The sequence below is a fragment of the Balaenoptera musculus genome, chromosome 6, assembly GCF_009873245.2.
Source record: "Balaenoptera musculus isolate JJ_BM4_2016_0621 chromosome 6, mBalMus1.pri.v3, whole genome shotgun sequence".
Taxonomy (NCBI): Eukaryota; Metazoa; Chordata; class Mammalia; order Artiodactyla; family Balaenopteridae; genus Balaenoptera; species Balaenoptera musculus.
The window spans coordinates 111,417,518-111,442,809 of NC_045790.1; the positions used below are offsets into that span (position 1 = coordinate 111,417,518).

Consider the following 25,292-nt stretch of genomic DNA (forward strand, 5'->3'; position numbering starts at 1 on the left):
CGCATATTTGGCTAGTGATATTACAACCTGCTCTTCACCATTTCTCCATCCCAGTTAGGTGGTCTCCAAGATGGTACAGTGTCCCCGGGGCCCCATCTTCAGCATGCTACAAAGCCTCGGAGTGGAACTTTCTGTTAAGGCTCTCTGTGGATGACTTTCTTCCATTGTGTAAAGGGGTTACTGTACTCCCAAGCTTTTGACCTCATGCCTTGCATAGTAAAAAGGGTTTGGGTTTTTTGTTGTTGTTCCTGAGAGGGTTGTGTTTTGTTTCCTTTTGTTCTTATTTTGGCCTTTCCTCTCTTTGTCTTTTCATGTAGACCAGATATTTGAAAGGGCAGACGATGGCTAAAGGTGTAACGTGCAGCTTGTTTCTACGTTGTTTGGGGGAGCTTTTACCTTGGATGGGAAATGGAACCGTGGATTCACCAGGCCATGGTGGCACACTCACCCTTCACCCTTCCCTCCGGTTCAGTACCTGTTGTTTCTCCTTTCAAATATGTGATTGTACTAGCTCTTTCCATACGAAAGAATTCTCCTTATTTAAATAAAAAAAAAAGTAAGAAAAAAAAACAAAACCCACTGAAACTGAACATGCTTTGTCAGGTTGTGTGTCCCTCGACTCTGTCATTTGACCAGAGACTTAGAGATGGAAGAGTTTTCCTTTTACGTGGGAGATAGGAGTGACTGGGCTGAAGTGCCCTACGGCAACGTGAGGGCGAGGAGGGGGTGAAACCCGAGGTTAAGGTGCATCGTCCCAGTGGGTGGGCGTTAGCACTGCCTGCCCCCTGCCCTCCCTCACCCCACGCCCCCCAACTCCCCATGAGAAGTGGGTGGGTCAGAGAAGGTAAGCGTTTGATTTGTCGTGTTTTGTTGCTACTTCTAATGTCCCTTTTCTTTTGCTGCACTTGGGCTTGGCAAGAAGAGCAAGCCAGGCGTGGGCAGTGAAGCATGGAGAGCTTGGATTTGGGTTCAAGCGGTAGTTCTCGGTTCTGCGATCCACTAGCTGTGTGACCTTGGGAAGGACACTTCATTCAGAGTCACAGTTTCCATAATTGTAAAACGTGGGTTGTAAACAGTAGCTACGTCGTGGGGTAGTGTGGATGCACAGAGGTCATGGGCAGCATCCAGCCCAGTGCCTGGTCCCAGGTAAGAATGTAGGAAACTTATAAATTATGCCCGAGTAAATTTAACACTTTCCGAAAGGAAACCCCGCCGCCTGATTCCGTCTGAGCCTCTCCACTGTGGAAGCAGGGGACCCAGGTAGGGCGCGGCCTACAGCTCTCAGGGCCACACCCACCCCCTGGACTCCCTGCTCCTGGGGACCAGCGATGCACAGACCTCCAGGGGCCTGACCGCGAAGGAGCCCGAGGGCGCGCAGGATGGAGGCTCTGGATCCTCAAGACCAGACGGCCCCTGCTTTCGTATGAAAGACCACAGGCTGAGAGCCCGGGCCCAGGACGCCCTCCGGCCGCAGGCACGGGTGAGCCCGCGCTCCCTCCCTCTCCACAACCCGGGTAAGTCAGTCACCTGCACTGCGCTAATGCTGGGTGACGGCCATGGGAAAACAGGAAAGAACCATAATTCCAGTTATTAAAGCTGCAGTACCCTTCTGTCCAGGAGTATTAACTCCCATATAGACGAGGGGAGGAAGAAGGGGTGGGGCTGGGCAGCAGAGGTGCCTTCGCGCTGGTTAATCGTCCGGGTCACTCCCTTGACCTGGGGCCGTGTCCCGCTGCAGAGCAGGCTCGGCCCGGCCGCGCGGGCCGGAGGGTAGACCCTGCCCGCCTCCACCTGCGCGCGCGTCCGCGCCACACTGAGCGAAATGCCCATACGGTCCCACTGTGTCGTCTTAAAAAGGCAGCCGTGTGTCTAGTGTGCCCAGGAACCCTGGGTTGCCCAGCCGTGAATCACAGCCTGCAGACAGTCCCCAGCACACCCTTCGAGTCCGGGTCTGGGCTCGCCCAGTGCGCAAGCGCGCCGCTCTCGCCCAGTGCGCACGCGCGCTGCGGCCCCGCAGGCGCGGCGAATCGAGCGTCGAGCGGGCTAGTGGGCGGCGAAGAGTGCCGAGCGGCCTCGTCCCCAACGGTCGGCGCCCCAGGCCCCGGCCCTCAGGCGTCCGAGGCGTGGCCCGGCACGGGGAGCGGCTGTGAGGGGACTGGAAGAAACGCGAGTGCGTTTGGGGCGCTGGGGACCAGAGCCCAGGCGGAAGCGGGAGAGTCAGTGTGGAACGCGCGTGCGCGGTCTGTGGGGAACTGGGGCCGGGGGCGGCCGGTCTTGCCTGACCCGGGGGTGGGGCCGGGTCAGGTGTGCCCGGGGAAGGGGGCGCCCGAGGCAGGCGTGCCCGGGGAAAGAAGGGCGGCGCCCAGGAGCAGGTGAAACCTTCGGGAAAGATAGCGGCCTGCGGGAGAGAAAGGGGAGTGCCGGGAAGAGGAGTGGGGGCCTCCCAGGGCAGACAGGGTCTCTGGAGAGAAGGGGGTGCTCAGGGCAGATGTAGCTGCAGGGAGAGAAGCGGGCCTCCACGGTAGATGTAGCCTTGAGGATAGAAGGGGACCGCCGAAGGCCAGATGCAGCTTTGATGCGAGAAAGGCGGTGCCCAAGGCAGATGCAACCTTAAGAAAAGTGGAGCTTCGGGGAGCAAACGGGGTGCCCAGTGCAGATGCGCCCTCGGGGTGAGAAAGCGGGCGCCCCGGGGACGGTGCTGGCTCGCGGCGGGAGGGGAGGGGAGGGAGGATCTTGGCGCAGATGTGGAGGCTCTGAGCCTCAAGGGGTGGAGGTCACCGCGCTGTGAGCTGGCCGCACTGCCCAGGTGGGGAGGGGCCAGGAGGCCGTCTCACTGACCGGAAGTGCCCAGCAGGTGTTGGTGGAGTGAGTGAATATTCAGTTCTCAGCTTCCCACCTCGGTTGACCGCTGGTGAAAGCAGGGTCCTGTCACAGCCTCTTTCGAGGCGTCGGGGGCCACCTGTGTTCTGATGACAACTCTTCCCTGCGTTTCCAGGGCATCCTCCCCGGCCCGCTTTTCTACAAGATGTTGGGATTTTTGCAGCGCCCTGTGGTGGTGACAGCTGACATCAACTTGAATGTCGTGGCTCTGACCGCGGTGGGGTTGCTGAGCCGACTCTGGCAGCTTTCCTATCCAAGGGCCGTGGTGTAAGCCAAGCAACTCCATTCTGGGTGCATCGGAAGGAACTGTAATTTGTTCAGTGCGTTGGTGACAGGAAGTGCCTTTTTGAACAGCGTAAATGGGAGAGTAAAATTCCGGGCTTCCTGGTGATGGGTGTCTTTGGCAGTTAGAGGAGAGACCAGCTTGTCCACAGGACAGCCCCTGCAGAGGCCACCTGTTTGGTCTTGCCCCGTAGGTCAGTAGTGGGTGCAGTAGCCTTGGGTGGGCGGAAGATTGAGGCATTTGGAAGTGAGTCCTCCCTGATACTAGAGTGTGTTCTTTGTCGTAATGGGAAATGATTGCTGTTATTGTTAAAGGGCTGTTCATTATCTGATTAACACATGTGTTCCTTTTCACTTAGCTTTTTATTATGGCAAATGTCAAACAGATACAAATATACAGAGAATGGTATATTCATCACCCAGCTCATAGCCAACCCCTTCCCTGCAGTGGATTTTTTTGAAGCACATCATAAACACTGTGTCTCATTTATAAACAATTCAGTATCTATCTCTAAAAGATCAGGATTCTTAAAAATCACGTGACCACAGTAGCATCATCACCCCTGACAAGTTGCCAGCGGTTCCTTAATGTCAGCGAAAGTCCCTGATTGAAAGAGGTTTGTTGCGGCCGGTGCCTGCGTGCCTCCCTTTTACACCTGTTTTGTCGGGTCACCAGGTCTGATTCCGACTCTTAGCTGCAGGTACGCTGGTGGACAGGCAGATTAGCTTTGCGTTCAGGAGGCCTTTTGGAGACTGGCTCACGGTACACCCTAAACCCAAACGTAGGGAGAGAAATAGAACCTGTGTCAGGAAAGCCTCCTGAATGCCCAACTTTCGTGGGGCGTTTCCCTTCCTGTCCTTATGGATGTGTGACGCTGCACACGTGTCTTCATATTCGGGGACACCGTGTAGTTGGGGCAAAAGTCTGACCTTTGCTGGTCACTCTCCAAAGTCATTTGGAGACACAGGTGTACGTTTATCCTCATGCCTTTTGTGTACGGTTAAGGTTTCTAGTTGACTATAACGTGGGTTTGCTTTGCAGTTTTGATGAAGTATATTATGGGCAGTACATCTCTTTTTACATGAAGCGGATCTTCTTTTTGGATGGCAGTGGACCACCGTTTGGCCACATGCTGCTGGCCTTGGGAGGTAGGATTCATTAGTAAGACAGGTGGCCCTTTAACACTTATAGGTGAAATTTCTTCAGGGCAGAAGCGGTGTCTTATTCTTTCTTTATTATTGTTCCCCTATTGACTGCCGCGGTTTGGTGCTTCAGAAATATTTACTGAACAGGATAGTTACTGATTAATCTTCTGTTTTAGGTTATTTAGGAGGATTTGATGGTAACTTTTTGTGGAACAGAATTGGAGCAGGTAAAATATCATTTTCGTTTCCCTTATTTTTTTTATTTTTTATTTTTTTTATTTTTTTTAATTTTTAAATTTTATTTATTTATTTATGGCTGTGTTGGATCTTCGTTTCCGTGTGAGGGCTTTCTCTAGTTGTGGCAAGTGGGGGCCACTCTTCATCACGGTGCGCTGGCCTCTCACTATCGCGGCCTCTCTTGTTGCGGAGCACAGGCTCCAGACGCGCAGGCTCAGTAGTTGTGGCCCACGGGCCCAGCCGCTCCGCGGCACGTGGGATCCTCCCAGACCAGGGCTCGAACCCGTGTCCCCTGCATTGGCAGGCAGATTCTCAACCACTGCGCCACCAGGGAAGCCCCGTTTCCCTTATTAACTTGCATGTATTAGAATGGAGAGGTCGTAGCTTTCATAGGGATTAACAACTATGGTTTATTCATCTGAATCCAAGGTATGATAAATGTTTGGGTACAAGTGAAAGGTTTTCAGAAAGTCCGGTAAATTCCTTAGTGTTTAGTTACCGTAAGTATTTTATCCCTGGTTTTTGGTACGCATAGCACGCTCGCCACGTGTGGCATCTGATTGCCGTTATCTTTTGTACGTATAAATGTTATGTGTTGCCACAGTGTTTTTGGAACTAGATGGGGTAAACTTATAAATAAGGATTAGCTCATTTCAGAGTCCTCGGCATCACTCCCGTACTTACTGAGAACTGGCCCTTGACCACACGGAGCTTCTTTCAAAGCCTCTGCCCGTGGCCTGCACACTCCGTCCCTGATGGGGCCCCCAGCCTTGCAGACTTGCGTTGTAGTCTGTGAGCGTGGCAGTCTGTGTGAAAAGACACTGCAGTGTAGGGAGATGGTGTGGGCACAGTGCTCTCAGCCCCGCTGTGGTTGCTCTTCCAGAATACAGCACCAACGTGCCCGTGTGGTCCCTGCGCCTGCTGCCGGCCCTTGCAGGGGCCCTGTCGGTGCCCATGGCCTACCAGATCATGTGGGAGCTCGGCTTCTCTCACTGTGCCGCCGTGGGGGCCGCTCTGCTGATTCTGATCGGTAAGGCCTGGTGAGGCGCAGGGAAGATCCCAGCGCCGGCCCTTGTTTGTGTCTGTGCGGCCCCGGAGGGCTCAGGGTTTAGTAGACGTGCCCCCTGCAGTGTCTGCTGCTCGCAGGACGGAAGGACACACATCCAGTGTGTCCAGATTGGACTCTGGGAGTCACCCCGCTCCCAGGCCGGGGGATTGTGGAGCTGTGTGTGCAGACTGTGACGTCATGGAGGTGCAGCCGTGTGCAGCGGGCCTGCCCCAAACGACACTCCTACGCGCGCCTGCCGTGAGCACCTCCCCCTGCAACCAAGTCTGTCCTTGAATGAGAAGCTCCCCCGTACTCCCACCTCCCAGGCCTTGACCAGTGGAGATGGACTCAGGAATTAGTGGGTATTCCTCAGAAGGGATCTCTTGGCCCAGGTCTATGAACAAATGACATTAAGTCAGATGAAAATAAAAAGAATTCACGTCTGCTGAGTGACGACCCTAACTGGGCCCCTGAGCCCACCGAGTGTTAGAACGTCCAGGCGGCCTGCAGCATCTGTATTTCTTTTCTCAGACGAGGAAAACGAAGGCTCAGGAAGGGCAGTGACTTCCCCAGAGTCCCCCAGGTCTCGGGAGGCTTGATTCACACCTCAGAATTGGCCTTCGTGGTTCTGGGGCGTGTCCCCTTCCAGCCACCCCGAGCCCGAACTTGCCACCCTCACGCTCTGGGACGTTGGACAAGGGCCCTTTCTGGTGGACGTTTGCCCTAGCTGCCCAACACCTGACGCCCGTGTCGTTTCCCCGACAGAGAACTCTCTGATCACTCAGTCAAGGCTGATGCTTTTGGAATCAGTGTTGATATTTTTCAATCTGTTGGCCGTGCTGTCTTACCTGAAGTTCTCCAACTCCCAGAAACACAGGTATGGAAAATGGGACGTGCTCTTCCTAGTTACCAAGAAAGAGGAGTCCGGGGGGTGGTCGACCTGAGCAGGTCTGATACCTTTCCACGCAGGGGAGCTGCCCCAGGCACCTCGACTGGCTCTTGGCTGACTTTATAAATAATCCTCACCTTTCTATAACTCAGACTAACTGGAAAAATGTTCTGGCCACAGAGGAAAATTCTATCAGGACTGGCTGCTCTCTGGGGAGACGAGGAGTCATTTCCTTGCACCTGGAGCTCGGTGCAGCGAGCTGACCCCGAGATCTCTGAGGAGGGCACCTTCTCTGGCCTTTGGGAGACATTCTCATCTCCCAGCTGGGCGTCTGTGCTTTGCTCCAGGCCCTTCTCTCCGAGCTGGTGGTTTTGGTTGATGCTGACGGGTGTGGCCTGCTCCTGTGCCGTCGGGTGAGTTTGCTCCACAGGTCTGGGGCAGCAGCCGTGTCCTCCGTGCGTGTCTCGTCTTAACTTTCTCCCTATTGTGTCCCTTCAGCACCAAGTATGTGGGTGTGTTCACATACCTACTGGTGCTCGGGGTTGCCGCTGCCCACGCCTGGCACCTGATAGGAGACCAGACGCTGTCAAACGTAGGTGCTGACGTCCTGGGCAGGGCGAGGCTGGCCCTGGGGGGTCGGGGGGCAGGGAGCGCCTGCTGACAGGCCTCGGAGGGGGACAGGCCTGGGCCCGCCTTCCCCAAAGCGGGGGTGACGTCCCCTCCGTCTCTGGCAGGTCCATGTGCTCTGTCACCTGCTGGCCCGAGCGGTGGCCCTGTTGGTCATCCCGGTCCTCGTGTACCTGCTGTTCTTCTATGTCCACCTGCTGCTGCTCTGCCGCTCCGGGCCCCACGACCAGATCATGTCCAGTGCTTTCCAGGCCAGCTTGGAGGTAAAAGTGACGCCCAGCCATCCTAGAAAGAAGGCCACACTAGACTTGGAGTTTTCTTACGAAACACCACCAAGTGGGCCTTAGAGGAAAAGCCAAATCGAGAAGTGAGGCATCGCTTCACTACTACTACACGAATTCTGAACATGCTGACGGTGTAGGAGGGAACGAGGGGTCCGCTCTCTGCAGTGTGACCTGCTGGGCAGGTGCCAGGCTGCACAGGACAAACGCGACTCTGGCTTTCGCTCAAGTAACTTTGCAAAAATAATAAAATGCTCCAATTGCGGTGTCAGCAATGTAGACTCTGAAGTCGGACAGACCTGCTCTTAAGGGCCGGCTCTGCCGACAGCCAGTTCTGTGTGTTTGGGCAAATCTCGTCACTCACCCAAATCCCAGAGTTAGACGGACATAATTGCTCTTATCACGGGATGCCTGTAAGAAATAAATAAGGACGAATGGGGGGAATTCCCTGGTGGTCCAGTGGTTAGGACTTGGCGCTTTCACTGCTGGGGCCCGGGTTCAAACCCTAGTTGGAGAGCCGAGATCCAGCAAGCCGCTAGGACGAGCGGGGAGGGGCTAGGTGAGCTCCTGGCCCAGGGCAGCCTCCAGTCGGTGGTCATACAGCGTAACATGTCAGGATTATATCACATGCAGTCGTAGCTAATTGTGAGATACAGTGATAACTGCCCCCACCCGGAATACACCCCGGCTGGAGGAGGGGCTGTCGGAGGGGCTGGCGTAGGTGTCACGCTCTCGCTTTCTCTCTCCCTCTCACCGGCCACCCCTTTGCTCCTGTCTCAGGGGGGGCTGGCGCGGATCACGCAAGGCCAGCCCCTGGAGGTGGCCTACGGTTCCCAGGTCACTCTGAAGAACGTCTTTGGCCAACCCGTGCCCTGCTGGCTTCATTCCCACCAGAGCACCTACCCCATGATGTAAGGAAAGTGACTTTTTAATTCGAAGGTTATGACGTGTTTTGTTTTTTCACATTTTTGCTGTTACCAACTCTCACTTTATGTGAGTAAGTTTGCGAGACAAAAAAGAAACTGAGCTCTCAGATCCTGATTATCGATGAGACTCGTTATTTCTGTGTGTAAAACCACTAGAGGGACTGGTGCTGCCTGGGCTCACATCTTCAGCCCCGCTGGGACACGAATGGATCTGGACAGCTCGCTGGGTGGCATCTGTAGGGACCTTGGTGGGGGGGAGGGGGAGGCCGCGGGCCCCTTGGTGCCCCACCCGCAGATGCACCCTCTTCTCGCAGATACGAGAATGGCCGTGGCAGCTCCCACCAGCAGCAGGTGACCTGCTACCCCTTCAAGGATGTCAACAACTGGTGGATTGTAAAGGACCCCGGGAGGTGAGTACAGGTCCGGGGACGCCTCGCCTCGGTCCCGGCCTCCTCTCTGTCCATGCTCCGTCCGCGAAGCCTTGGGACCGGCTCTGTGCCGGGCAGCCCGCTGTCCAGGACTTAGGGGCCCAGCATCTCCTCTGGGTGTTTCCAGGCGTGTCCCGACTCTCCCCCACCCCGTGGTCTGCCCCCACTCGCCACCGCCCTGCAGACGCCCGTCTCCCTGCCGTCATCCCCACCTCCAGTCCCAGCCAGTCCTGTTGGTTCTGCCGTCAGGGTGTCCATCTCCCCCGTCTGTCTTTTTCCACGCCTGCCTCCCCCACACCCCACAGCCCCCCAGGTGTCAGGTCAGGCTCCTGCTCAAACCCCTCCCTGAGCTCCGAGCTCCACGGCCCTTAGAACGGATCCAGTCCCCGACTGGTCTGCAGGGCCGCGCCCTCCGGCTCCAGCCCCGCTCCCCTCGCAGCGCTCACCCTGCCCCGCATTTCTGCAGGAAGGCAGGCTCCTGCCGCAGGCTCTGCACCGCTGTCCCCGCAGCCTGGAAGGGTCCCACCGGGGCCCTCTTACTTAGCACCTGAAAGTCAGCTCCTCTGGGACGCTGCCTGGCCGCCTCCCAGGCCCCCCGCCTTCCCCCCTGTCAGCATCCCGTTGGCTTCCGTGTGTCCGCTGTCCGGCTGCCCACACGTTTGCTCCCTGGTTCCCACTCAGTGCAGTAACTTGAGGGTGGTGGCCACGTCCGTCTGGCTCCGCCAGATGCTCAGCTCCCAGCCGCGGGGCAGGGTCTGATAGGCCCTTGGTCCACTTTCACTGAGCGAACGTGGAGCCACAGTCTCTGTTAGAAGGATTTCGGGGCAGGTGCGGGCATTCGTACCAAGTACGGCGCAGCTGCGGTCAGTGTGAAGGTGGCTACTAGTGGCGCCATGCCAGGAAGCTTGGAAAGTGACCTGCGGTCTCAGAAGAGAGTTAAATAAAACGTACGCGCTGTGTTTTCACACGCGTTCACCTCGTACAAGGAACCCGGTGACCGGGCGGCTGTGCGATTCCACGTTGCCCGAGCGAGGACCGGGGCCCCTGCCGCCCCGTGAGCGCAGCTGCACTTTCTTCCAGGCACCAGCTGGTGGTGAACAACCCCCCGAGGCCCGTGCGGCACGGCGACATCGTGCAGCTGGTGCACGGCATGACCACCCGCCTCCTCAACACGTGAGTCCCCTCCTCTGTTCAGAGCAAAGCGTGACCGCTGCTGTGCGTCGCCGCCCCTGGCCTGGCTCTGCCCTCGATGTTGGGGGGCAGGGGACCCCTAGTGGTGGTCGCAGGGTAGGGGGAGAGCCTTAGTGATCTGAGTGGGATGGCAGCCTCTCACCCGTCCTGCAGGGGGGGCCGGGGTGACGAGGAAAGTCCTGCCTGGAATGAAGTGTGGGCACCCTTGCAGATGGGGGACCCGCAGAAAGGAGAAGTGAGTTCAGGAAGGATCTCAGCTGGGGGATGGAGTCAGGAACCCTCCCTGGCTTGACCTCTGGGCAGCCTCCGCATATTGACGGGCCTGGGCCGCCTCTGCTCTCCTTCCACCCGGCCTCTCGGGTCCTCTCGTGGGTCTCAGTGACCCCACACTCGCGCCCCAACCCCGGCCTCCCCGCTGGATGCCTGGGCTCTCTGCCTCCCCTTCTGCTTCCCGGGGAAGGAGCCGGTTGCTCAGTCCTCATCCTCTTCTGCCACCCCTGTAGTCGCTGTGTCGGGAAATCCACGAAGGTCGCTTCCTTCTCTCTGCACTCCCAGCCCCGCCCAGGCCCCGTTCCCTTTGTCCTGTGATGCTGGGAACCCCCCTGCCTGCCCCCTTCTGCACACGGCGGCCACGGCTCCCTCTGAAAAACACACACTCTACTCACTGACCTCACGTCTCTGCGGAGGTCCCTCCAGCGACTCCCAGTGTGACTGTCACACTCAGAATCACACCCCAGCCCTCCCCTGGCTGCAGGCCCCCCGGGACCTGGCCCCGTGACTCCAGTCACCCTGGCCCCCCACTACCCCCAGAATGACCACATGCCGCCCCCCTGAGGCCTTCACTTGCTCCGTCTGCCTGGAATGTTCTTCAACTCAGATCCCCCCATGCACACACCCCACCCCATGGCCCAGTCGCTCACTTTATTCAGGTGTCAGCTGAGATGTCCCCGCAGCAAAAGCGTTGCTGTGTGCTGTGCCTGCCCTGGTTGGGTGTCATTCGTAGCACTCACAGGGCCTGCGCTTGTGACTGACTTCTTGCTCACTTCAGGGTCCCCACGTCCTCTGTGGGGCCTCGCACAGAGTCTGGTGAAGCGCGGTTTCCTAGTGCGTGGGCGAGGGGAGCTGGGGTTTCTGGGCGTGTTGTCCTCCGACAGTAGTCGTGGCGCCCCAGCCATTTCCGAGCCCTGACCTCAGGTTGCTGCCGGCTGGCCGGGTGAGCGCCCGGGCTCAGCTCGTCCTCTGAAAGGGGGATGACAGGCCCCACGGTTTAGATGGGTGTCTGCCAGATTCCCCCAGAGATGTGATGACTGCAGAGTCTCTGCCCTGTCGTGTTTGATTTATCGCCCAGCTCCTAGGTGCTGCATCCTTGGAGTGGCAACCGTGGTGCTTGAAGGCTGAGCTGGCTTTGTTTCCTGAAAAGCGGTTTTTTTCCCGTAAAAGCACAGTGAGCGCCTTTCAGAGGAGCTCGGGAAGCCCCTCGGCAGCGCTGTTTGGTTTTCCAGGCACGACGTCGCGGCCCCCCTGAGCCCTCACTCCCAGGAGGTGTCCTGCTACATCGACTACAACGTCTCCATGCCCGCCCAGAACCTCTGGAGGCTGGTGAGCGTAACCCCAGCGACCATGCGCGCCGGCAGCACAGCCCGTTCCAAGCCGCCCCTTAGGACAAGCGACTGCCTGTTCTACGGAAAGGGGGAGTTGGGTAGTGTTCTTCTATCAGAGGAAGGGGCTTATGGTACGATGGATGGGTGGGCACTCCGTATGGGGCTCACGTGGCACTGCTGGCAGAAGGTCCCTCCCACTGTTTGGCCTCCAAACCAGCGCCCTGAGCACACTGGGAGCCTCTTTTGTCAACCCTCACCCGGGATTAAGAAGGGTTTCCCTTGGGACAGGCAGGGCCATCTGGGGGTTGATTCCTGGCACTGCCCTCCTGGGCCCTGGACCTGTGGTCAGGCAGTGCCCTGGGCAACGTGGCAGGAGGAAGGTTCTGTCACTGGGCCGTTGGACCGTCTGAAGTCAGGGACACGCGTGAGAAGCGCAGCGGCGGTGCAGTGGCTGCACTGGGCTAACCTCCGGGGGAGCCGGGCTCCCCTTCAGCCGCCACGGGCTGCACGCCTGTAGCACCGGCCCCCCGCTGGGTTCTCGGTGGTGTGAGGCCAGGCGCTGCTGGCTCTCAGCGCAGCCAGGGGCCGGGGAGGCCGCCTCTGTCTTTGTGCACGGCGGGGCCTGGCGCTCTGCGCAGCACGCAGCTGTCTTTGCAGCTGCCTCTGTCCCCTCCCCCAGTGCTCCTCTGACGTGAGTTGTTGCACCAGCTCCTTATCACCAGGATTCTCCTGAAGGCCCCGCCCACTCCCCTTGCTGCTAAGGCCCATTGCCAATCCTTTCCTGCTCCTCAGCCCCTCTGGTGGCACTTTGAGCCCCACACGCCCCCGTTTCCAGGAACTGAAGCTCCAGGAACAGGCAGAGAGGACGGCTGACCGGAGGGTGAGGCCCGGCCCGGCCTCCTCGTCCTGTCCGCACTTAGCCCCTCGGGTTCTTTCTTGTCAGTAGCTACATGACCTCCCGGGGTCGTCGCCAGGCTCCAGTAAGTTAAATACGGCAGCGCCAAGCTCTTCAGACGTTAGTTTTCTATTACCCAGCGTCAGGAGTACCCTCTAAGGGCATCTTTTCAGGGACAGTCTCTGACCTTCCTTTGCACCATCTTTGCGCGCCATCAGGCGTTGCAGAAGCTCAAGGGTGAGCATCTGTTTTTAAGTCCCCACTGAGGAGGCTGCCCCGTGCAGTCTCTGGAGGAGGGCAGTGTCCCCCTCCCCCTGACCACCCCCCTCCAGCACCTTGCACAGGCGGCAGCAATAAAGTTGATGGCACCGTCCGGGATCAGCCGGCGGCTCCCCTTGGGGGACTGTCCCCTTGTATCAGACCAAGTCAATCTCACTGTGGTGACTGGTCTTCATTTTTACATTTAAGGAAATCTGAAAAAGAGTGAAATAACGGACCAGACCTGCTTTTACAGGACATCGTGAACAGAGAGTCAGACACGGACGTCTGGAAGACCATCTTGTCGGAGGTCCGGTTCGTGCACGTGAACACATCAGCCATCCTCAAGGTCAGTGATGCCGCCTCACACGGTCCTGCCAGGTGGGACAGGATGAAGTGTTGCGGGAGTGGTGAGGGCCCTCTGTAACTGCTCAGAACCGAACCCCATCGTGACGCTCCCCAGAGGAGAGCCGGCCGCCCTTGTCAGCTGCTGGCCAAGTGACTGGGGTGGGGCCCCCCGGGCCAGGCGGAGCTGATCCCTCCCTCACACCCTCCCCACTTCGCTTCGCCAGCTGAGCGGGGCGCCCCTCCCAGACTGGGGCTTTCGGCAGCTGGAGGTGGTCGGGGAGAAGCTGTCCCGGGGCTACCACGGGAGCACCGTGTGGAACGTGGAGGAGCACCGCTACGGCAGGAGTGAGCCCCGGCCCCGATGGAGGGGACCGCATGCGTGCTCCAGGCTCCACTGCAGACCCTCTCCCTCCCCCTCCCCCTGTAGCTGAAGCGGTGATAGGACTCGGGGTGGGGGCGGGTGTCCCTGGAAGGCAGGGCAAGCCGAGCTTTCTGACTCGAAAGATGCTGAGCGGGTGGGTGGACCGTGTACGGTGGGGAAAACCACGTGGAGTGGCGCAGTCTGACTGAGTCCCGGCGGGTTGTCAGAAAAGCAGCTGGCAGCTGCCACTGGGAGCTCCCTGACCTGGTTCTGCTCGTGTCTTCTGGGTTCCGGTGGCCGCGCCTGCCAGGCCAGGAGCAGAAGGAGAGGGAGCTGGAGCTGCGCTCCCCTGCGCAGATGGACGCCAGCAGGAACCTCAGCTTCATGGCCAGATTCTCAGAGCTGCAGGTGAGGGCTGGGCGACCTTGCGCACCGGGTGCTGGCTCCTCGCCAGGGAAGGCACTGCAGTCTGTAGATCTCCCACCTGCCCACTGTCAGCCTTTAAACTGGGACCTGACTCGGCAGGGAGGGAGCATTTCCCTCTGTCCACTCTAAGTGACATGCCTGGCACTGTCGGTCCCCTGCCTCCTGGCTGTCCTGCCTTGTGGCTTTGCCGGCAGGAACAGTCAGGAGCCAAGGAGACTGCGCAGCAGAGTGGCACTGCACACAGGTCAGGGCAGAACAGGCCACGGTCAACACGGTGCAGCCCCAGAGAACTCAGGGTCCCAAATCTAAAAGCACCCTTAGTGCCCAGTCCCGTCCCTTAAACAGACGAGGCGACTGGAGCCCAGGGGTAGGCGCCTCCTGGGCTCATCAGCCCGGTGCGCTGCCTCTGTGGCATGATCCAAATGAACTTGAGATCGGACGCCCACGTGAGAGGGGCAGCAGTTTACTCTGCCCCCTGGCAGATCCCTGAGCGATGAAGGCGGCTGGCTGTCCGTGTGACTCCCAGCGGCCTCTGCTTTCCGCAGTGGCGGATGCTGACGGTGAGAAGCGATGATTCCGAACACAAATACAGCTCCACGCCGCTGGACTGGGTCACGCTAGACACCAGCATCGCCTACTGGCTGCACCCCAGGACCAGCGTAAGCAGAGCGTCTGTGCGGCAGAGCTGCCCCGCGCCTGAGAGTTCTGTGATGTTAAGAGCAGCCATTGCATCCGACCAAGTCCCAGCCTTCCTGCGCTTCCCTAACGAAAGCCTGGGACTTGTTTTTAGTGCTCTGGCAGCTCGAGGCCAGAGCTCCCCTGAGATGCCAAGGAGTCGGGTCCTAGCTTGTCCACAGGCGGAGGGAAACCAGGCTTGGTGGCTGTGGTGGGGGCGCGTGGCTCCCCTTCTCTGGCAGACGTGGGTTTAAAATAGCCCTGCTTGATTTCCCGCGCGCCACGTGGCGTCTGGGCCGGTCAGTGCTCTGTTTCCCTGTACATCGCCTCTCTTCACCTGGGAGAGCAAACGCAGCACGTAGCGGGTGCCCAGTAATTACCCGCTGAGGGGGGGTATGTGCTCAAGATGCTCGCCGTCTTCCTCCCCCCCGGAAGTGGGGGGCCACGGCTCGCTGAGAAGCGGGGTCTGAGATGAGCGGGTCCTCAGTGCCCTGCAACTCTGCATCAGCCCCCCTGGGAGCAGCTCTGCTGTCAGAAGAGTGTCCCGTCTACTGCCGGTTCTCAGTTTCAGCTTACAGAGCTGAGAACCTTCACACGTCCGTCCCGGCAGCGAGGGCGGAGGGAGTGGTGGGTGCCTGTGTCTGCTCTGGGCTGTGGCGTCTTGGCTGAGGTGACAGGGTCTCTCTGTGCGCCCGCAGGCACAGATCCACCTGCTCGGAAACATTGTGATCTGGGCCTCGGCCAGCCTTGCCACCCTGGTGTACGCCCTGCTCTTCGTCTGGTACCTGCTCAGACGCCGAAGAAGAGTCTGCGACCTCCCTGAGGGTCTGTGCAGCCGCCCACACGTGTCTCACGCCCCCTCCTTCTGGTTCTGACGGGAGCTCCTTGTGCTTCGGGTGTCAGCCCGGCCGCACCAGCAAGCAGGGCCTTGAGGCCACCTCTTTGTTTCTGCCTCGAGGGAACTTCTGTCTCTTCCCCAGAGACAGAATGTTGCAGTCCAGTCCCCGCATCGCCTTCAAGGCTTCTCCGGGGACGTGCAGGTGTCAGGCAGGAATTGCTTCCTGACCCCAGGACACTCTGGAAGTGGCTGATGGGACAGAGGCGCCAGCGGGCACTTAGTCAGGGGTGGTGGTTTGCAAGGACAGAGACCCCCTTCAAACCATCCTGAAACAGGAAAGGAGCAAACACCCAGGGCAAGGCAGGGCCCCAAAGGCCATCAGGAGCAGGGAGGCGCCTTCTCTGGGCTCAGCTCCGAGCTGGTCATTCTCTCCACCGACTCCCGGCTCTCCTGGGCGGGTGCACGGGTCCAGCCCCTCCACTGCTCCCTGAGGAGTGAGACCCAGCTCGGAATCTCCGGGTGAGCCAAGGCCAGCGGGGAGTCGGGAATAAGCTGGGCCTGGCCCCCAGGAAGCTGGCATTTCTCAGGAAGGGGACGGTAGTACCAGCAGGAAGCTACAGGAAGTTCTTAGGACACGGTCTGTCCTTCCTCCAGAAATGTGGGAAGGCTGGGAGGGGACATAGAGAAATCAGGAGCTGGAGCTCGCGTGTACTTTGCGGATGAGGAGGCCAGCCTGCGGGACCGCTGGGAGCTTCCCAGCTGGAGCCGTCGGCAGCGCTGGCTCGAGATGACCTTTTCCCGCAGATTGCTGGCTGCGCTGGGCGCTGGCCGGGGCTCTGTGCGCCGGGGGCTGGGCCGTGAACTACGTGCCCTTCTTCTTGATGGAGAAGACGCTGTTCCTCTACCACTACTTGCCGGCGCTCGCCTTCCAGATCCTCCTGCTTCCTGTGGTCTTGGAGCACGTCAGCGGCCGCCTGTGCAGGTACCGGGCCCTGGCAGCCACGCCCCCTGGGGTCCGGGTCCAGGGGGGTCTTGAATGGCGATTCCAGTGTGATGCAGATGGGGTTAGGGTCACAAAAGAGGCACAGGCGAGGCTCTACAGGGGTTCAGGGGATGAAGCTAACTGAGGCTGGTGGGAGAGGAAGGTGGCTGAGGTGTGTGGGAAATGGGGAAGGCCCTTTGGGCCTGGAGAACACCAGGAGCAAAGAAAAGGAAGGGGAAACATGGGGCGTGTCCCGGAGCAGCCAGTGGTTAGTGGCCGGATTGCGTGGTGCACGGCAGAGATAAACCAGGAAGCTTTGTAAACCGGAGCGAGTTCTGTAGGCCAGGGCAGAGGGCGGCCCTCTCTCTTTGGTCCCCAGGAGCCTGGTAGTACGTCAGGAGGGCTGCACTGTGCTCACGGGGGGCTCCGGGGCAGTACTCCGGCACCCGACCTTAGATGGAGCAGAAGCTGTGGAATTCTGGAAGCAGAGCGAGTGAGGAGGGCGGGGCTTAGTGCCTCGGGCAGGACGTGGTGAGGGCTGGTGGTCAGCCCGGGGGTGCCCGGAGGAAGGAGGGGCGGGGGTAGGTGACCGCGTGGGCGACGGATGCCCAGAGGACATCGTGGTGGGGAGGGGCCGGCCTCCCCACGCCCGTGCTCTGCCCTGGGCCGGCAGGTCCCAGCTCCAGAGGAGCTTCTTCGGCGCGCTGGTTGTGGCGTGGTTTGCCTCTGCCTGTCATGTGTCCAACACGCTGCGCCCGCTAACCTACGGGGACAGGTCACTCTCACCCAGCGAACTCAAGGCCCTTCGCTGGAAAGACAGCTGGGATATCCTGATCCGGAAATACTAGCAGGACACGGACACAGTGACGGACGGCAGGGCCGGGTCAGGACAAAGTAGAACCGTCTTTTATTATGAGCATGTTTACTTCTGACAACGCAGAGTGGCTCTGAGCTTGGTGGAGACTCAGGCTCGGCAGCGATTCTGTTCTGGTTTCGTTGTTGAAACAGTCCTCTGATGAGCACCTCGTTTTGAGCAAAGTCTGTTTTTCCCGGACCGTAAAGAACAACGCCCTCCATGTCTGCTGACCCCTGAGAGCCCCGCGAGCTAGCCGAGTGTGCAGTGGCTGGCACAGGGCTCCTGTTGGCCTGGATGACGGCAGGGAGGGGCCGGTTCGGGTCGAAGCAGACGACGCCCCGATCTCGCTGTCAGAGGCTGGTGGTGGGCTTTGGCTGACCGGCCCGCTGACCTGCTGACCCAGCGAGGCCGTGGGGAATCACCCTCATGGTTCAGTGGCACACGAGCTACTGGAACGCCGGCCTGAGGAGGTTGTGGAAGGCTGGCCGTTCCTCCTCACCATCGCTGACTCTTTAACCGCTGCCCAGAGAGCCTGCTGAGAGGTGCGTGAGCGACTAGCCTCTTCAACCGTCAAGGTTTGTGTCATCCATACCTCTCCTTGTCCTGATTTTGCCTTTTCTTAATGTAATTAAAAAGGGACAAACTGACATTCATATTTGGTATTTATTGGATCTCTCCGAAAGGGCACAGTAAGTTTGACAAAACTTTCACAGTCATCAGAAACCAGCCACCGTGCTCAGCTGAGCTCAACTGATGTCTCTGTGTAACTACAGTTAGAACTCGACAGCTGGTGGCTTTTACAGAAACAGCCACGTGGGAGGGAGGACAAACGAGGACAAGACCATGACTGTTGGTGAGGCGCAGACGCTGCGTGAGCACAGGGGACTGGCCACCCTTGGCCCGCGGCATCTGCTCACGCCTCTCTGGTCCACACACGCCTTGACTGTAGGTGACGTGCCCTTGACCTGGCCGAGGGCGACACCAGGAAAGACCTGTCCAGACAGCAGCCTGGGCTCAGGGGCCCAGAGTAGGACTGCATGAGGACACTGTGCCCGCCAGAAGGCAGACCCCCAAGCAGGCAGACTCAGGCTGGGCAAGTGGGGGCCCCGCCTGTGTGTTTGGTGCTGGTTACAGAAAAGCTTGCTCCCCAGGGCTCCCTCCTGGCTCTGCCTTCAGAGCACAGGCCGGAAGGAAGGAAGCCTCTCTATGGCCCCTCGTGTACCAGGTCAGCGTGTACCAGGAGCACGACCCCGCTGGTGGGTCATGAAATTGGGTTACTAGGTCACAGCGAGCATGGTGTCAGGAGACAGACTACAACAGAAAACATGTGGTTGTATAACACATAAAAAGGAAGTGTTACCTCTTCACACTTCTCAGTTACACGTGTGTGAACCAGATCATACTAGTCTCTCTTGCTGTGGGTTCACCGTCAACATCACAGCGTCTGGGCTATTTCTTCAACGTTCCCCAAAATATGTGACTTGCTCACCACACGTTCTGTGGCGTTTCTCAGTAACTAAAGAGACCTTTAAGCCTCTGTAATGTGAGGAAGCGGGTGGAAAGGTCAGGGCTGCCTGCAGACATCCTGTCAGACCCAGTCTGAGTAACTCGTCCAGGTTTCCCGAATTAGCGAGGGACGCCTGGACTCCAGCACCACCCCGGCCACGGTTGTGTGTTTAGGGGCGGGAGGGCATCTCCGGACCCGCCGGGAGCTGAGCACTCCACTCCTCAGTGGGGCCTGCTGCTGGACTCCAGGTGCGACCGTTTGCCAGAGGTCAGCACCCTGGGGTGGTCTCCCGGCTCAGGAAACGTCCTCTTGTAGCTGCGCCCGTTAGACCCTCCGCGATGCCACTTGCAGATGTCGCCGTTGAGGATGTCCTGGATGTGCTGCACGATCAGGTTGATGGCCACTGCAGCAGAGACAGCCAGAGCTGGGTCAGCTGCCCCTCTCCATCGCAACACGCCGGGAGGGCTGCCCGCCCAGCGCCACCCTGGCGTTACTGGTGAAGCACACGGTTTTCCTCCCTGAGGCATCTGTGTGGCGCTGAGTCTCAGCAGACAGACAAGTGCACGCTGGGGCCTGAGCACAGTAAAACCTACCTGGCTCGGTCGCGAGGGTTTCTGTTAACTAACCCTGGTTAAGATGCCTTCTGCTAACGACTGACTCCCTGTCACTTTTCCATATATTTTTTTTTCCCACCAGCTTCCCTGAGATATAATTGACATAATGCATTGTGTCAGTTTAAGGTGTACAATGTGTTAAATGTTTTTCTAAGTGCATTTGAAACCTGTGCCACAGATGTACACAGACAGGCCTCACGCGCTGGGGGTGTCTCAGTAACCACGACAGGATGGGCAGTGCCTGCTTCATGGTCCTGGGAGGAGTGGGGTCAGCCGGCAGGCCTGGTCCTTACCCATATTGTCAACCCCTCGAGGGATTATCACATCAGCATACTTCTTTGTCTGCAAGGCGAGAAAAGGAACGTCTCGTAAGGATCTGTCCCCCAGATGATTTCAGCTTGCTTGGGGCTAGATGCAGGGAAGCAAGCCCAGGCCCGTCATGGAAGATGGGGGGGCAGGGATTCGAGGTATTTGTCAACCAGGTGAGAGACAGTGACCCCAGAAGTGAGGGAAGGTGAGCTGAGGCAGCCGAGGAAGAAACAGTGCTCGTCTCCCGGCGTCTCTGAGATGCTTGTCTCTCATGAGCACTGCTGTAGGGGCCAGTTCTCTGTGCTGACCGCCTGGTTCTCTGGGCTGAGTGAAGTGGGGCACCCTCCCACTACACACAGGGTTCTTGACCCAGTGACAGCAGGGCTGCGCTCCACGCAAGGACCTGCTCCCCTTCCTTCCCTGCCCCTCATCTGCTCCCACGCCGAGGAACTCACTCCCTGTGGGGCACCCTGTGGCACCACCGAGGAGGGACCCCCAACCAGATGCTGCTGAGGGGGCCGAATCTGAAGCAGCGGAGGGAGGCAAGGGAGGAAACGGTCTGGGCCAAGAGACAGACCTGCAGACCGCTGAGTGTAGCCAGCATGTGGATTTGGGCCAAGGAGGCCTGTCACACAGATTAGCCACGGGGGCGGGCGGGACCAAGTCCTGGGGCAGCTGTGTCTGCAGGCAGTGGAGACCCACGGGAGACGTGAGCGTGAGAGGGCCAGGGCTGCCTCCCATGGGGCTGTGGACAGTGGGCTACGGGGGGCAGGAGGGGTGGAGCCCAGCAAAGAGCTGAGAAAGGTCTTCCCTTCGGGGACGCGGGGGACACAGCCAGCTTAGTCAACTCGCTGTGTGGCTACCGGTAAAGGGGAGGGAGAGATGGAGGCTCCGGCCCAGGGCGGTTCCGCTTCCACCCAGGGGCACCCGGTCACATTTGGAATCCAGAGTTTTACCGTAAACGACCTACTTTGCCAAATGTCTTTCTGTAAATAAGAGAGACTGCAAAGCAGTCAATTTACTTTTCTGATCACTTTCCAGAGACTTCAGAGAACATGAATGTAAAATAAAAAATGTTTTCTTGAAATAGCAGAAACAGAACTCCTTCGTCCTGTTTATCTAAAGCAGGAATCCTGGTTCTAATTCCTTTGTGCCTTATTTTTCCCTTTAAGAAGCAAAATATTGTTCAATTCCCCTTTAAATCCTTACGCAAGTCCTATCTAGTGACAGTGAAGACTGTGAGATGGAGGAAGAGACAGATGGCCACAAACAGTGAATTCCTCCTCTATAGGCCAGCTGGACCTTCCAGTGCCAGCCAAAGGCAGCCCAGAGAAACACACGGCATGGATGAAGTTTCTAAGCACCTACTGTGTGCCAGACACCACTTTGGCAGCCAACAGACAAAAATCCCTGCCCCTGCGGAGCCCACCGTTCTAAGGCTGGGGAAGGAAATGCACAGTGTGGGTCAGGGGAGAAGCAGCGCCCTGGAGAAATGCAGACAGAGAGGCCAGGAGGGAGGCGGTGCCGGTGCCAGGGGTGAAGCCTGGTGGGGGGGGGGCCGGGGAGGAGGAGGCAGTGGGGAAGGGGTGACGGGAAGAACAGAGGACACATTCACAGCTGAGAACGGCTCCTCGGGAACGTGGGTACAAGGAGCTAATTCTCCATTTATACAGCAGACCACGTCCCTCCACGGCTTGGCTCTCACACAACGGGGCACCGGGGGTCCTTCTGAAAAGGGAGAAAGGGAGGTCCCCAAGCAAGCGGAAGGCGGTACCGGCAGGCAGAACTCCTCGAAGGCCGGCTTGACGAAGGTGGTGTACTGCGTCAGGATCTGCTCCAGGTCCCGGCCGCGGTGCACGTCCCGGAGAACTGTGGCGACAGGAGCAGGGTGGGGACCTTCAGACCCCCGGGACCCGGGGCCGGGCTGGCCAGGGGCAGCGAGGCCCGCGTCCGCCTTACCTCTTCGCGACAGCCTGACGTCAGAGTCGGTGTCCACAAAGAGTCGCAGATGGAACATGTCCCGGATCTCCTGGCTGTAGAAGACCAGGATGCCCTCGAACAGGACCACATCTGCGGGGTAGACCACCGTGGTCTCTGCTAACCTGCAGGGTGCGACCAGGAAGGGGCCCTGCCATCAGCTTCAGTCCCCGGGGGTGGACTCCGTGCTGGGGACAGATCCTGGTGGCGGGGTGGGGGGGGGGGTCCTCACCAGCCCCCAGCGCACAGCCCTCTCCTCCCAGGAGCCACCTGCTCACCTTGAGTGGGTCACAAAATCATAGATTGGGACCTCGACTGTTTTGCCCTCCACAATGTTTTTCAGAGTCCTGTGCATCAAATCGTTATCAAAAGCATCTGCAGGGGTGGAACAAAAGGCAAGACAAGCCCGTGTCCTGGTGCTGGGGACTGCAGGGAACTCGCTCTGCCTTGCGGTCAGCACAGCTGGGTGCTGGTGCTACCAATGACCCTAAGCAACAGCTGTACAGTTTACGTTTGCAGGGCCCTCTGCAAACCACAGAATGGACCTGTCCTCGCTGCCCTCGGGCAGTGCCACCACCCAGGGATCGGCCAGCCCTGGGAGGTAGGTGGGCTAGGCGTCTGCTTCCCTCTATTTCTGGGAAATAACACAGACTGACGCCTCTCGGACCTTCTTCCCATGCGCCCCCTGGAAGGAATGAAGGTGGGAGCCAGCCACTGGGTGGCATCTTCTCGTAGCAGCAGTGGGGGGGCAGCCTCGCTGTTCCCCCTCACCCACCCCATCTCCACCTGTTCCCCGGCCCCCGACCGGACCAGGAAACGGAGCTTCAAGGCCTCTGGTTCTTGTTTACCCACTGCTTCCACTGCTGGCCTCTCGAGGACTCTGCCCCAGGGCAGGTGGCGGAATGAAAGGCCACAGTGGACGCGGTCTGCGCAGAGGACCCTTAACGTGGGAAGATGCATGGCTTTCTCCGTGACCATAGTCGTGGCAGAGCGGTGGTCCTGAAGGCCCTTCTGAGGCGCAGACTCCCTGACTGGCTCCAGGGGAGCCTGGAGCTCCGGCAGGGCCACCCAGGGCCCAGAGAGCGCGGGAAAGACGCTCCACCGCGGGTTATCTGCGTGATTTCGTGGAGCGGCTTAGGTCTCTCCCCATCCAGGTCCAACCCTGGACCCAGTCTCCATGGAACCGCTTAGGTCTCTCCCTATCCAGGTCCAACCCTGGACCCAGTCTCCATGGAACCGCTTAGGTCTCTCCCTATCCAGGTCCAACCCTGGATCCAGTCTCCATGGAACCGCTTAGGTCTCTCCCTATCCAGGTCCAACCCTGGACCCAGTCTCCATGGTCTGCCCTCCTCCCCCACTCCCTCCCCACCCTCAGGGTCTCCACCTGGATGGTCGAAATTGTACTGTCCCTTCAAGGCCTTGGCCTTCTGTTCTGTGGTCAGAACCTTATAGAACCTGTCTTGGCTCAGGATGATCAACTTCCGCTGCCGGTGGTCTACTTCATTCTGTCCCAGCAGCTCCATGATCTTCTCGCACACAGTTGACTGGAAACACACAAACAGGATCCCCGCCTGGAGACGCTCCCCCTGACCCACGAGCTCCGAGGGGCTGCCAGGCCGGCCAGTGACGGGTGGGGCTGCGCTTGGCGGGAAGACCTCGGGGCACTGGCAGGGGCAGCGCCGACCTGGAGGCCACTAGAGGCCAGGCCAGCGGGAGGCTTGCGGGGGGCCCCGAGGTCCAGCGCCCCGCTCCCCGTCTGCGCCCCGGCCTAAGCTTGGCCAGCCGTGGCCGCAGCCCACGCCCGGGAGGGGGCACCTCGGCAGCCAGGGGCTGGGGTCTCTCTCTGGACGGAGGCCGGAGTTCCAGGGGGTCGGGGTGACACTCAGGCACCGCCGCGCCGCCCAGTCCCTTACCTTGCCGCTCGCGGTACCGCCGCTCACCCCGATCAAGAAGGGCCGCTGGTGAGGACGGTCGGCCTCGTGCGCGGCGCCCTCGCAGTCGCCGCCTACAGCCGAAGCCATCTCCAGCGCCGCTCGCCCGCATCGGCTTCCTAGCTCACGCAGCCTCCCCTAAACCTGCCGGCCCGCCCCCGCGCAAAGATCGGAGACGCCCCCCACGGAGCCCCACTTCCGGGAGGCGCGCGGCGCGGTGGGAGCGGGGCTGCGGGCGCGCGCGGGGCACCGCGAGAGTTGTAGTCCCTCGCGTCCGAGGGCGCCGCGCATGCGTGGGCGGGGCCGATGCTCCGGGAGGCTGCGGAGGCAGCTGGACCGGCTGCGGCGACGCCCGGTTTTTGTTTTTGCTGCAAAGGACAGAAGCAACTCAATATGGCTACTGGCTGCAGGAGTCTCCAGACGCCGGGCGGCCTCCGGGAAGGTTCCCTCCAGCCACACCTCCGCTGCCTGGGGCCGTCAGAATGATCCCCCAGGACTGCAGGGCCGGGGTGGGGACGTGGGCCAGCGCCCGCACCGGCAAGTCAGACTACTGAGTCCTGTGACCCGGGTCGGAAGTTAGAACGGGTTCTGCCTCCTCGCGTGCGGTCACCCCGAGAGTGTGCTGTCGCCTATGCACCTGCCCCTCGTGCTCCGCCCCTGCCTCCACCTCCCGGCTCCGACGCCTCTTGCCTGGCCACAACCTTAGCGCCGCCTCGGCTCACCCCCACTCCAGCCCAGCCTCCACGCTGGCCACCCGAGTTTCCTGACACTGCCCTGATCGTGTCACCCACCCACTCCCCCGCTAGAGCCTTCAGTGCTGCCTCCAGCACAAGTTCCTGGCCTCCTCAACCTTCCCAGTACGTGGTGGGCAGAAGTTATGGAATGACTTTTTAGACTCAGCACTAGACAGGCTGTGAGGCAAGAAAACAGAGACCCTGTCTGCTGGATTCCACCTGTACCCCCAGTACCTGGCACAGAGAAGGCAAACACCAGCCTGTTCCAACCGATGTTTCCCCAAGGCATCAAGTCTCTCTTTGCAGGTCTAGCTCCTAATGCATTGTGAGCACTCCATGAATATTTGATGACATTGAAATATGATGCAGGAGAGACTAATGTGCAGACATCAGGCGAAGTCACTGTTTATGTAACTTCAGAGGCCTTAACCCACCTCAGGAAGGGTTACAGGATGGTTCTTCTGATCGGGGGGAGAGGGTACAAGGGAACTTGGGCCTCCTGAGCCCTGTGGACCTGGACAGAGGGAAGCCGAGGAAGGAGCGGCTGGATGGGCATGAGAAAGCCACCCCCTACCTGAGAGGAACTTACACAGAAGCTCAAAACAGGGAGCGCCATCCACACGTTCACGGGGAGGCAAGTTTAGGCACTTGGTTCTGGGTTTAGAGTTGGGTTCAAACCTTGCGTCTGCCGAGTGACCTCGGGCAGTGATGTGGTCATGGTGTTTCCTTACTTCCCAGGTGTTATGGGGGAAGTGTTATGACTTAGGGAAATTAACATGTGTGAGTGGAGCTTGAGGAATCTGATGGCGGGCAGAGGTTCAACAACAGACCACAAGAGAAACTGAAGTAGAGAAGTTTATTACTCACAGGTCTTGGAGGAGGTACAAGGCATGCCTCAAGGGGCCACACAGGAGGTCAAGGCAGAGTGCAGACAGAGAGGCAGGCCCTGGGGCATATTCCTTTATCAGGGTCTGTGGGTGGAGTGCTTTGGGCTTTCCAGGCTAGGGCTGGATTGGTTAATTCAAGCCGAAAGAGTGGGGTTTTG

General features: G+C 59.2%; 2 protein-coding genes across 17 annotated transcripts; one reads left to right on the top strand and one right to left on the bottom strand.

Moving 5' to 3' along the window:
* The first annotated feature begins 1,322 nt into the window (after window positions 1-1,322).
* POMT1 (protein O-mannosyltransferase 1) lies at window positions 1,323-17,830 on the top strand. Of its 16 annotated transcripts, none has more exons than XM_036854998.1 (20): window positions 2,028-2,240; window positions 2,996-3,147; window positions 4,205-4,311; window positions 4,485-4,535; window positions 5,429-5,575; window positions 6,359-6,470; window positions 6,830-6,895; window positions 6,981-7,074; window positions 7,217-7,372; window positions 8,171-8,301; window positions 8,631-8,726; window positions 9,825-9,917; window positions 11,438-11,534; window positions 12,946-13,038; window positions 13,262-13,382; window positions 13,709-13,806; window positions 14,370-14,483; window positions 15,198-15,324; window positions 16,142-16,319; window positions 17,328-17,830. In XM_036854998.1, exons 2-20 carry the CDS (start codon window positions 3,026-3,028, stop codon window positions 17,350-17,352), a joined length of 2,028 nt encoding a protein of 675 aa, XP_036710893.1. In that variant the 5' UTR covers window positions 2,028-2,240; window positions 2,996-3,025; the 3' UTR covers window positions 17,353-17,830. The 16 variants fall into 16 exon arrangements, with proteins under 16 accessions (XP_036710903.1, XP_036710899.1, XP_036710893.1 ...); XM_036854994.1 differs by having other exon boundaries at window positions 2,029-2,240; window positions 16,993-17,830; XM_036854995.1 differs by having other exon boundaries at window positions 2,029-2,216; window positions 16,993-17,830.
* UCK1 (uridine-cytidine kinase 1) lies at window positions 17,824-24,314 on the bottom strand. Its single transcript, XM_036855010.1, has 7 exons — window positions 23,496-24,314; window positions 22,967-23,126; window positions 21,861-21,957; window positions 21,565-21,707; window positions 21,380-21,474; window positions 19,590-19,638; window positions 17,824-19,085 (listed from the first exon to the last, which is right to left on the bottom strand). Exons 1-7 carry the CDS (start codon window positions 23,601-23,603, stop codon window positions 18,904-18,906), a joined length of 834 nt encoding a protein of 277 aa, XP_036710905.1. The 5' UTR covers window positions 23,604-24,314; the 3' UTR covers window positions 17,824-18,903.
* Between the last annotated feature and the right edge of the window lie 978 nt (window positions 24,315-25,292).